This window comes from Seriola lalandi, unplaced genomic scaffold (assembly GCF_002814215.2).
Source record: "Seriola lalandi dorsalis isolate HSWRI2012SDOR001 ecotype SW California unplaced genomic scaffold, Sedor1 jcf7180002054664, whole genome shotgun sequence".
Taxonomy (NCBI): Eukaryota; Metazoa; Chordata; class Actinopteri; order Carangiformes; family Carangidae; genus Seriola; species Seriola lalandi.
This window is the reverse complement of record NW_019525217.1, coordinates 233,727-246,312: the sequence shown is the minus strand read 5'-3', so window position 1 is coordinate 246,312 and position 12,586 is coordinate 233,727. Positions and strand designations below refer to the sequence as shown.

General features: G+C 38.2%; 1 protein-coding gene across 2 annotated transcripts; it reads right to left on the bottom strand.

The window, feature by feature from the left end:
* Positions 1–1,394: 1,394 nt before the first annotated feature.
* On the bottom strand, positions 1,395–11,803 carry ap3s1 (adaptor related protein complex 3 subunit sigma 1). 2 transcript variants are annotated; one of them, XM_023421152.2, is made up of 7 exons: positions 11,509–11,803; positions 8,190–8,281; positions 7,233–7,344; positions 7,042–7,113; positions 6,391–6,498; positions 4,913–4,954; positions 2,136–2,225 (listed from the first exon to the last, which is right to left on the bottom strand). In XM_023421152.2, exons 1-6 carry the CDS (start codon positions 11,575–11,577, stop codon positions 4,919–4,921), a joined length of 489 nt encoding a protein of 162 aa, XP_023276920.1. In that variant the 5' UTR covers positions 11,578–11,803; the 3' UTR covers positions 2,136–2,225; positions 4,913–4,918. The 2 variants fall into 2 exon arrangements, with proteins under 2 accessions (XP_023276919.1, XP_023276920.1); XM_023421151.2 differs by lacking the exon at positions 4,913–4,954 and having other exon boundaries at positions 1,395–2,225; positions 11,509–11,798.
* Between the last annotated feature and the right edge of the window lie 783 nt (positions 11,804–12,586).

The following is a 12,586-nucleotide window of genomic DNA, read 5'->3' as shown; positions in this document are numbered from 1 at the left end:
GAGACCTAAATTTGTTTTTTCCTGAAAATTCCTTCAATCCTTCTCAAGGCATTTTCCACACCCCTGTTTTCCACCATTCACTACATAGTTAATGCACATATTGACCAGTCCACATATATATTGATATATTTTCTCATTCTAAATTTAAAATGTATACATTATCTCTGAGTCCTAGGAGTATTTCAGAAAGGACGCTAAGACCTAAATTAAAGCTAAGAGCATTTGGCTAACTGACACCTGATTATGTCAAAATAAACTGCACGAGAACAGCTTTAAATCACAGACCTGAGAAGCCCAGCACGGTTAAACAGTTATCAAATAAGGTATACAGTATAAGACCAAGCACTGTGGGTTTCATTAAGCAAATAGAGAGACAAATGTTGGTGTCTAAATATGTTTACGGCTGTTTACTTGTGCACTTAACATAATTCTGGTAAAGACATGGGGGTTCATTAATTTAAACATGTCCAGCACATACTTGAAGGTTACTGTGTGTGGAGCAGGAGCCTAGATCAGACACAGTCCAGTAGATGGCGTACTAATACATGACATTGTGAACAATGAGAATCCTTTAAGTGTGAATCTGTAGATAGAACTTTGCATTAATACAAATACTTTTTTCTTTTATTTAAAGAATGTTATATAAAGACCTGGGTCTGCATAAGTGCAACCATTACTCTATTTACCCTCTCTTTGAATGCTTTATTACCAAAGCCTATTGTATTTTATTATATACTTTATTTACTTGATTTTTATTTCGACGACATAGGTTGTTTGTGTGTGTGTTACAATTTATATATGAATGTTATATGTTGTGCAGAGTTGGGTTATGGGAGGATCACATTATGACCAGGGGCAGCTCTCTGCCGCCATCTACTGGTGGATGTCAGCAGGTGTGTTTGTCTGAGGTTTGTTCTGTGGAGTGTGATCCTGCTGAATCAGTGAATTTCTTTTTCCTTATAGGAAATTTTTGATTTACAATGAAGCAATACAATCCGGTGCCCCTGGTCGGCTTGCATAACTTGGATCCCGCTTCTCAAGATCTAACGCAGGTAATGTACCAACTATACATGACTACCTCACACAACCCTTCCTCAAAAACCCAAACTATCCCTTTAATAGTTTACAACTGATCAATAAAGCATTAGTAATTGATTTATTAACCAGTGGCAATCATCAGTTACATCTTATAAACTCTTTTTATAGTCCATTTAAAAATTGTTATAATTCACAATTATGTTTCACTACCGAAAGTACTGCCTGATACATCCTACACACAGTATTGTTAAATGTAATGACATTCTGCACACCTTAAGACATTTGTTAAATGTCATGTAACAAAAACATTGAAATTTTAAGATTATAGAAATAATGGAATATGACAAAAACCCTGCGAGTTTTAACAGTTTATTATGTTGAAAAAGAAGAGAAAAATCATGCAAAGATTAAAATTAAAGGAATTATTTGATAAGACATGATAACTCATTTAAAAATATTTTGCATACAAATAAGAAAAGAAAATTAAATTTCAGCATATATATTCATATTTCTGTAACACAGCAATATAATTCTGTATTGTTTGCACTGATTTTACAAACAAGCTATAACATAAGACTCAATACTGTAGCAGACCTGCTCCAATTTGGTATTTGAAACGGTTTCATTTACTTTCCTCCACTGATTGATTTCTCTAGTGTGGAATAACCAAACCAATAAGACTGCCCCAAAACATCTGTACATGCCACACTCTTTTAAGTAAACACTTGAGGAAGTGAAATAATTTCAGTTACAAACTGACACAGATCTCCACTGTAGCAGCTGAACATCAAGGGCCAACCTCCAGCAAGGCAGAAGGAATGTACCACTCATAAATAAATATTTAATTTTTCCTTCCAACAGAAAAAAAACAAAACATGTAAAACATTCTTTTCTTTAATAGGAAAAACAAAGTGAAACACCAGAACAAGTAGTGTCAAACCACACAGTACCTTCAAGATGTATAGTTTTGATAAAAGTTAGTAATTTGAGGTTTTGGTAAACAGATTGCATCATGGTAAACATTGGCTGACATCTGCAGGCTCAGGATCTCGCTGCCACTATTTGAAGGAGGGTAAATTTGGCACTTTTATGCTGATGTCACCAATGTTGATGTTTCTGGGCATTTCCGGAAGGTTCATGTTCTTTACAGCTGATACGGCACGAGCAGGCGCTCCTGCAATACCGGCCTATACACACACACACACACACACACACACACACACACACACACACGCACACACACACATACATACAAAACACACACAAGGAGGGTTGATAAAATACAAATCAGTAAAGCAAAAAACATGCTGCACGACACATTTAACAGCGAAGACTGGACACGCATATAAACACACACACACACACACACACACAGACATACACATATACACACACACACACAATGCTAAACGAAGTACTAGACAAACAAGTCGACTGCTGACAAAATGCAAAAGCACTGACAGCTACTCGGACAGACATCATGTGCAAATGTACATTCAGATGCCTTCATAGCTTCATACGCACATGCATTATTTGGTTCTATAATGACTTACATCACAACCAGAGCCAATTATGAATCAACTGTGAGGACATACTGTTCTTGACCATTCACTAATTTTGATGTACTGAGCAGTACTCAACATTCATCAAATGGACAAAAGGCAGCATTGCTTGGAAAGTGAACCCACCGGACTCTTGAGGACCGATAAGGGTAAAAATGCAAGGAGAGAATTGGTAAAGCAGAAAAAAATGGATTTGGATATGAAGGCGGGAATGATGTTTGGATAGATAGTTATGTATAGAATGTGTGCGTCAAATAAAAAACATGTCAACATCATATACGCTTTAGCCATAATAATACAGGTGATACTGTACCTCTAGTGGGTTGGATTACTTCTGGAAAGACTATACATGACAGTGGCTGACACTTTTCTGTCTAAATACATATTTATGAATAGAAAAACAAGAATACTGTGCCATTTACGCGTCTACAGTGTTGCCTACAAATGACATGAGGAGGTTGTAAGCCTAGTAGTGCTAAACTACAATGGGAGATCTATTCTCAGGGAAAGAGGAGGCACTTCACTCTAACGCAATGAATCTCAACGTGAAGCTGTAATTTGGTGTTTTTAAAAAGGAAGGCATCAAGGTAGTTCATCCTTTTGGAACAATAAAACAATACACATTTATAGAGAGTGAATGACTTAATGTAATCGTCTCAGGTGTGAGCTGCCATTTGAGAAGCACTGCGGTTAGAGATCCTCCAAATGAATCTTCAGGAGACAGACCCAAAAATGACCAAAAGGCTTCAAATACAGAAACTATAATGTTCACTGCCTCTCTAATGAACACATTCAAATGAAGACCCTCGTGATATGACACACACAAAGTATGTCTGGAACGCAGATTTATTCTTTTATTTTCACAAGGTTATTTCAATGGACCATTTGTCTAACGGGCATTGCTCCCTGTGCCAAGAATGAAGGAGACTTGTGTTAGATGGAAAGATGACCGGGGCGTTAACGGAGAGGACTGCTGATCCAGCACATGGACTCAGTCTACAGGAGTCAGACTAGAAGATATTATTTGCCTCACAGCGAGTCGCCTGGAGACCTACTGTGCAAGTCCATTATAGTGGGGTTATTAATTAAATGCTGGGTGACTAATATGTATAGAAATAGTAACACCAGCTGCATAACACAGTGGTTTAAATTGCTGGCCTGTGTAATGCTGTCAGTCTTTTAAAGCTCGAGCAGTACCCAATCTCTTGTCAGTGCAAAAGAACCACAGGATAAAGGTCTACAAGGTTTTCATCATTGGTTTAAGTCAAACTACATGCGGTTTAGAGGAACAGTTTGACATTTTGTGAAATAAGCTTATTAGCTTTCTTGTGGAGAGTTAGACAGGAAGATCAATACTACTCTCGTGTTTATGGGCCAAATATCATGCAGCAACCAGTTAGCTTAGCTTAGCATAAAGACAAAAGCAGAGAAACTGTAAAGCTAAAGCTAACTGTAAAGCTAACTAATTACTATGTTGTACCCTGTGGTTCAATCACTACAGAACGTGTACAAACAACAATTCACCGTTTTATGGAGGGTTATGTGCCACACGATTTATTAACTGCATGGAGTGTGAACCGGCCGTTGTTGTTACGACTCAGCTTTCGAACGAGTTAAACAAATGAGATAAACCATATTTATTACGAAGCTTTAGAGGTACTGACTGGTGCATTTCGCTAATGTTAAAGGCTAGACATTTCTCCCTGTTTCCAGTCTTCATGCTAAGCTGAGCTATTCAGCTGCTAGCTCCAGCTACATATCTAGCATACAGGCATGAGAGCGGCATCAATTTTCAAATCTAACTCTCAGCACGAAAGTGAAGAAGAGTATTTCCCAAAATGTTGTACTATTACTTCAATACACTGCAACATTTTAGGTCACAGAAATGTTGATAGTCTCACAGTTAGAGACAAGTATCATAAAATAACAGACATGATGGAAAACCAAGAAAACAATAATAATAATAATAATAATAATAATAATAAATTAATAAATAATTATTTTTTTTTAATTTTAAAACAAAAGAGATACAAAAGCACATGTCGCCTGTCGGATTTAGATTTATTTAAACTACACAAGTTGGACAATATAACAGGTCCACCTAACAATACATATAATGCTCGACCACAAACGTGACTGCATTGTATAACTAGTTAAGGAGGGAAATGGCAACATTTTTGGGTCTGCCATGAAAGATTCCTTGAATATGTTAGTGACGTCAGTTAACTATTACATGGAGGGCCATATGAAGAGACTGAGGGGGAGTAAACTTCAGTTAAGGTTACAGTACTTGGTTGTAAATTTAGCAGTACCTGTGTCTACCTGTCCTGCCTGGTAGACTGAAAGATAAACGTCTGTAAAGAGAGAGAAGAATGGAAAGAACTAGACAGGGTCAGGAAAAAGAGGAATGAGGAATGTTAAAGCAGATTAAAGTAATTACAGTTTATCTCCACAGAAAAAAAGTGATAGGACCTATCATAGACCACATCAACACAGACAACTCAAAAGTGATCCTAAGCTTCGCTTACTATTTTTTTTGTTGTTGCAAAAAAATAAAGATATGAATCGAGAAGGATCAGTTTGATGAAAAACACTGATGCCACCTAATTAGTCTTTGCCAGTTTGGATGAAGAACAGCTCGTTGCTTGTTTCCCAGACACTGCCCTATAAATGGACAGTGTCATTTTAAATTAGCATCAGTGTGAGAAACACACACTGTGGTCTAGGGTAGGTCCAAGAGGGAAGAGACAGAGCAGCTCTGATGATTGTAGAACAGTAAAAGAGTCTGCTTACAGAATATCAATTGAATAAGAAGATTCTGTCTGGTTAAAAAGCACACAATGCAGCTTGCAGCTTTAGAAAAACGGTACTTTGTTAACACTAAAACTTTTCAAATTCAAATATTAGGTCACACAATTGATGTCAGATAGTTAAAAAAAAACTTCACTTCGTCGTGTAAGAAACAAAACACAACAGATTTGTACAACCTTGTGACTTTCTGTTAGTGTTTGTCATTGCAAAAGTAAAAAGGACTCCCCAAAAACATTGCCTTAGTGTTTAGACATCATTGCAGTGCATTAGAACTAAAAACAAAACCAAATCATTAGTGCAGTTAAGTTTCAGGACTACAGAGGCTAAAAACCAAAACAGAAGTGATTTCATGAAATTGTCTCTGGCTGTCTGTCTGATTAAAACTTTCCAATGAGTAAATGAAAGTTTATCTGCTAGCAGAAGCTGTATGGAAAGCAAAGCAATGTCCTTGCATAGAACAAATATCAAAGCAAGGACACTGGCTTATTGATGTTACAAAACACACTTGGAAAGCAGTTACTTCAACATGGACAGCAGATAAAATTCACATTGTCCTCTAAAATAATAAGCATGTGAAAACACAGCCTGAAACTGGACTGTTTTCATTACTGTATGTCAAATTTAGTGGATATGAGAGATTCAATGGTCACAGATTCTGGAGATGCATTGGATAATGGTACAGTTAAGTCTGCATAGTAATGGAAAAAGTGATGACTATGATACTGTATTTTACACTGAGGGATACAGGAGAGAGTATGTTGAGTCTTGATCTACGTTGAGAGCAGTGCAGCGGCAAGAGGAGAGGCCGAAAAAAAGAGCACAAACACTCAAGAGTAGGTAGGGAGCATCCACAAGGTCACTGGAGAGTGGCATGCAGGGTGCAGCATACACACATGCCTGCATACTGTATACGATACCTCAGAGAGTATGGAGGTAGAATCAAGTCATACATACACTGGACGGGCCGGGTCAGGCTTACCTCAGACTTCTCCATCTTGTTCTGAGCATCCACCTGCGTGATGATTTCGTTCATGTTGGTCTCCAGGACCATCCCGCCCATCACCATCTCCGCCAGAATGTTGTGGACCTGAGAGAAATGAAATATGAATTATGTTTTAATATTGTTCGCATGTAAACAATATCAGCATACAAGCATTTATAAGCAGGACAAACATTTCATAAATTGTATTTGTCAACAATCATAATTTCCCCTATGAAGACATTCATTATTAACTGTGGTTTACTACATTATCATTCATTATGTGCTTATACACCATCCTCAAGTTATGGGTGCCCACGGGATGAGTTATAAAAGTAGGGCTTCAACAGAATGATTGTTTTTGTTTTGGATTAATCTCCTAATTATTTTCTCAAATAATCCTTGAGATATTCTTTATACTAATCTTTATGACCAAAAAAAAAAAAAAAGCAGAAATTCCTGTCATATATATTGTATATTTGGCAGTTTTGTTTGCAAAATGATAACTAATCAACTATCACAAAAACTTATTTTTCTGCATTTATTTAAGTTGTTTTTAAGAAGTTGCCAAAAAAGGTCATTTCTAACATCAAAAATTCAAGCAGTATTAGAATCACAAAGAGGGAAACAGATTCAAAAGGTATTTCCTACCTTGTCTACATGGAAAATTAGGTCAAGCTCACAGACGTTCTCAAAGCATTTGTCCAGCGTTTCCACAAATACCTGAGAACGGGAGGATTTAGGATTTTGTAAAGCAGAATTCAAATGGACTGTGAAACACTGATAGTCACGTTACTTTGTCAAACGTGGAGACAAGCACACTGATTCCAATAGGCTGTTACCTGGATTAAGTCTAAAATTCCTAGTTCACTCTCTGAGGAGTCCACGCAAAACACAAAGTACAGTGTGGCGTAGTGTCTGTAGATCAGCTTGTAGTCTGATCCTCCGATCAACCTGACACCGAGGGAACAAGGAGATATCGCAGTGAAATCATTCCTGATCGAATACATCACATGCAAAAACCGCCATGGTCAACACATCAATCACCGCCTCTATAACATTTCCATTTGACCAAAAGACCAGTAACATTTTAGAAAAATACACACACACACACGAAAAAAAAAAAAAGGTCTTGAGGTCATCAGGAGTTTAAAAACACACAGAGAACGTTGCCCTCTGCCCCGACCATGAACGGATACAAAATGACCCAAACAAATAAAACACAGAACGACTGGGAGAGACACAATGGGATGTTTATGGTCACAAGTCAACATGTGTTAAGATAGGACATTAGATAAACTAACAGGAGGAGATATGGAAGGTAGACATCTAACCCAGTGACCAAACGGTTAACCAAGTGGGTTAGATAACACCCCAATGAGTGTGTTAACACTGCTCAAGCTACATGTGTGTGTGGAGTACACAAGTAGCTTGAGCCACATCAGATGTCGTACCTTAGTTTTAGTTTTAAATATTTGGTTGTGATACCTCTCAGTTTTATAACCATTTGGCTTCAGTGTTACACAATTAAAAAGATAACAGAGTGCAAACATTTGAGTTCGCCAAAGTAAAAGGACACCTGGTCCCTCATTCATGAATGATAAATGAACTTCAAACAAACATTGACTATCAAATGCCATTCACAAAGACCCATGAGCTTTCCTGTATAGCGTGAAATGAATTCCTGTGATGTTGCGTCAGAGCAAATTCTTTACTTCCAATGAGTAAATAATTCAAACCTGGTTCTTTAAGGATTTTGACAGAGTCACTCGCTAATACACCCACACCTCATCACTTACATTCCACCTTCTAGGAAATTACAGACGTTCTCATCTCTTTTTGAGACCAAGTGGAAGGTTTCTCTGATGATCTGTTGCTCTGTGTCTTCACTCTGCGGGAAGAATGAGGAAACACAGGCTGTTAAATAAACAGGAGATTGTAAATACCACATTGTTTGTGCATTTAATTGCTTTCAGTCAGCCATTTCATTACTACTAGCCAGGAGACTGGCAGGTAATTTAATGGTTCCTCTCTTTTTCTTGAATTCATTTATTGGCTTTGAGTGAAAAAGAAACACACACAAAAAAAAATTTAAACATACACTAGTGCCCACAGGCAACAGAGGCAATGATTTCATTGTACAAGCTGAATCAACGTCGGCTCATCTTACTCTTTGCTAATGGATGAGGTTCTGTTTAAAGCCTTAAATATCCGTAGGTATGTTTGAGAGCATCCACATTTCTTGAACCAATAGCTGACCAAAATCTAATCTATCAATCTAACCTCAACCATCAGAATCATGGGTAATAGCTTCCAGTTTGCAGCTCTAACACTGTGGCTGCCTCACCATAGAGCGCTAATGTCCTCTCAGGGTCCATAACAGGTTAGCGAGCACAAGGAGAGAAGAAGGTGTCCAGTATGCAGCTGGCTGGAAGGCTAAATCGGTCATGTGACTTGTAGCATGAGACCAGCAGGGTTACGGTACTCACAGTTTCATGGTACAGTTGCGAATAAGCACAGCAGACTGTGAAGAGCAGCAGCTTCTTTTAAACCTCGCATTAAGATGAATGCCCACCTCTGGGCCAAAGTTGGCCCTCTAAACTTCCCCTGTTTGATTTTGACCAGGGACCTTTGTTACATGTCAATCTCCCTCTCACTGTTAACTGCCCAAGAAAGGTAAAATGCCAGAAAAATAATCATATAGATGGTTTATTACACACTGTAATGTAATTGTAAAGAAATATAAGGACAGTTTTAAGTGTTTATTAATTTACAGTATTTAGAGGGGTTTAAGTGAAGCATTACCAGACATTCAAAGCCGCTTTGCAGTTCTGTGATTACACAGCACAGAGATTTGCAGCTTTAACACTGTCACTTACTGCTCATGCAGGATCTTTTTATACAAAGAACCATTGTTGCTGTAAAGCTGCAGAACCAGAAACTCACACAAAAATACAGGCCTTGCTGTAAGAGCACGAACACACAGCTGTTCTCCTTCCAAGGCTTCTCACTGATGCTGGCAGAGAGCCAATTGATGGTACACGAATTTATGTGGTGCGAGTGTGTGAGTGTGTGAGTGTGTGTGTGTGTATGTGTGTGTGTGTGTGTGTGTGTGGGTGTGTGTGTGTGTGGTGTGTGTGTGTGTGTGTGTGTGCGTCTGCGTGACCATATTTCACTCCCCTCTCCCCGACACGTCACACCTAGATTGGACAGATGCTTTGGCTTTATATCTCAGCTCTGCCACTCTTCCTCTCAACACAACAGACTGCACAAGACTCACAAACACACATCATGTTAGCAGCGAACCGAGGTCCAGACTTCACAGTGAACTGACTTAAATAAACTGAATGCTTAAGACTGTTTTCACAGCGAGGAATATGTGTGAAATGTTTAATCTAGCCAGCCAGTAAGCCAACGCCTCAGACTTGAATATAACAGATGGTGCCTCCATAGCCTTCTTATAATCCAATCAATTTCAATCTATCCTCCTGAACTACAAATACATCTATGTTTATCTCATCTCAAGATTAGGCAACATGGACAATGAAGCTGTAGTGTTCACTGGGGCTGCAAGTACGGTTTATTTTCATTATTGATAAATCTGCTGATTTCTGTCTTGGATATTGGCTATCAGACTGTAAACTGTCAGAAAATGGTGAAAAAGAAAAAGCCCAACAAATGACTTGTTGTGTCCGACCAACAGACCAAACCAAATAACGGACCAAAGAAAATGATCTTATCAACAGACTGAAGAAGCTGCAGCAGTGTAATCAAAAACAAATCAATTCATTCACCAGTCGTTTCAGCTCTACTGCTTATGCTTGTATTTTTAAGTTCAGAGAATACAACTAACAATTATTTCTTTCATTATCACTTAAACTTCCAAGTGTTTTCTTGATTGGTCTTTTCTGTAAAATGGTTGAAAATAGTAAAAATATGGATTTTATACAGCTCAAGATGACATGTTCAAAAGTCTTGGCTTTTACCAAAAGTCATAAATCTGGAGCTGAGCAGATTCACTGAGTATTCAGTTAGTTAAATGACAATTTTCTGTCAATAGACTAATTGAATACTAATTGAATATGTTGATAATTGATTAATTTTCTGAGTGATTTACTAAACAGAAGTACCACAGGTCTGCTGCTTTTCCTTGTCTTGTATGACAGTAATATAGCTGCCACAATTAGTCAATTAATCGATTAGCAAAACGGCAAAAAAAAAAAAAAGAAGAAGAAGAAGGCTGGCATCAAAAAATGAGTCATACATCAACTGATTATCTAAACAGTTGCCAATCAATTTCCTGTCAATCAATTAATCAGATAATCTAATCTAGCTCTGACAGAGAATTAATTTAGCTGCTTGGCTCGGGCTGTTGACGCCACCTTGCTATTGTAGTACCAATGTTAAAGAAGGGGCAGGCAGCCAACCTTGAGATATAAATCCAATTAAGAGAACAAGCCAACACAGATTGCCCAGCACAGGATATTACATAACCTGTCATTTGCTACCTGCAACTTATTCCTCCAGACTTTTTGTCAGAGGAGATGGAACAGGTAATGTCACTCTGAGGCAAAGACAGTAAAGCTAATAAAACCAGTGGCGGTGAAAGGTTTGACTGAGCACGAGTCAATCACAAGGGCGTTACTGAAGTCATGTGACACAAACAGAGTGAACTCACTTCACCGTCTTCATCACCCACAGCTGGACTCAGCGCGAGGGGCTGAACAAAAAGTGGGCACAGTCCCTGTTCGTTCAGGCTCCGCGGGAAGGTGATCGCCTCGATTCGGCTCGCACACGTTTAATTATTCATATTTTTTTAAAAAAGGACGGCATCGTGCACACTGACATCTTATACACCAGTCTGAAACAACAGCGCATCACTGGGCGGTTGTGAAGTATAGACTACACACACCTTCCCATTCAAAACTGTCTGCAACAACATCACATTAGGTTTTTCTAAATGACTGCATGAGAAAGCATGCAGCAAATTAACTGAACAGCCGTATCATGAGAATTACTTTTCCTCCCACATCTTGGCCTATCCATCGTACAAACAAACCTGCATTAACGGTAAAACATGGAATAAGGAAGGGAAAAAAAATATCTCATGTTACTCACATAATGCTCGTAGAATTTAGAAAGCCTTGGTTTCCCATGGTTGTTGAATATTAAAATGGCTTTTATCATGATTGTAGCTGAGCGGAGGGAGGTAGGGGGAACAGAAAGGGATCAGTCTGTGAGAGACTGTTGTCTGTCAACTCCCGTGAACCCAGGTCTGAGTGGGATTCAGGGCTAAATCCCGTCTCGATTTAAGGTTAATACGGGATAGCTTCGAGCTACACGCTGCTGCTACTCCTTCATCGTCTCTTTACGGAAATATTCCACGTCAAAGGACCAGTCATGCTCTCCTCCTCCTCCTCCTCCTCCTCCTCCTCCTTCCCCCAGCTACAGCAGCCGCGATGGTTCAAACCTCCGCCGTTCAGGACGACTGCAAACAGCACAGGGAAACAAGTGATTATTTTCTCTATTTCTGGGGGTAATACTCAGATCATCCATGCGGTGGCGTAAATGTATAAATTTCTGGTGTTATTCATATACTTGTGTATTTATTTGTTTTTGGATATGTGGATAATGTACATTACTCCAGGTCTATATTATTTCCTGAAATAATAGTGTGGAATTAATAGGAATAATAGGAATATGGAAAACAACAAGAATCATAAACTCATCATTTAATCTAAGTAACAAGATAACAAGATAACATATAGTGAGCTAGGATACAGGCAGTGGTTGGTACCAGTCACATTCTAGACACATCTCAAGGATAATTAAAGCAGAGAGGATCTGAATGCTTTTGTAAGTGGGAGAGTTCAGTTTTTGATCTTTGATAAATCTGCAAAAATCTCTCTAAAAAAAAAACATGTTTTCACTTTGTTATGATGAGTTATTGAGTGAAGATTGGGCTAAAATAGAAAATGTTTCCATTAACAATAATATCTACAACACAATGTGTGCAAAAACTGAAGAGGGTGAATACTTTCTGAAGCCTGTGTATGTGTAGATGTGAAATGTATATTTCATGTATTGTGTATGTTTCTGTGTGATAACAAATCCCCACAATAAAGACTATCTATCCTGCTTATTTTAGTGAAACTACTTGTTTTTCTTTGTTGTTGTTTTTTAAAGATTGACTCTT

What these genes read in the sequence shown, in the direction of transcription:
- ap3s1 (XM_023421151.2), bottom strand. Translation starts at nt 11,577, where the DNA reads ATGATAAAAGCCATTTTAATATTCAACAACCATGGGAAACCAAGGCTT. An exon ending in AATTTCCTAGAAGGTGGAAT is followed by an intron (nt 7,345 to 8,189) that starts GTAAGTGATGAG and finishes CCTCGGTGTCAG; the next exon opens with GTTGATCGGAGGATCAGACT. An exon ending in ACAAGATGGAGAAGTCTGAG is followed by an intron (nt 2,226 to 6,390) that starts GTAAGCCTGACC and finishes GTGTGTGTATAG; the next exon opens with GCCGGTATTGCAGGAGCGCC.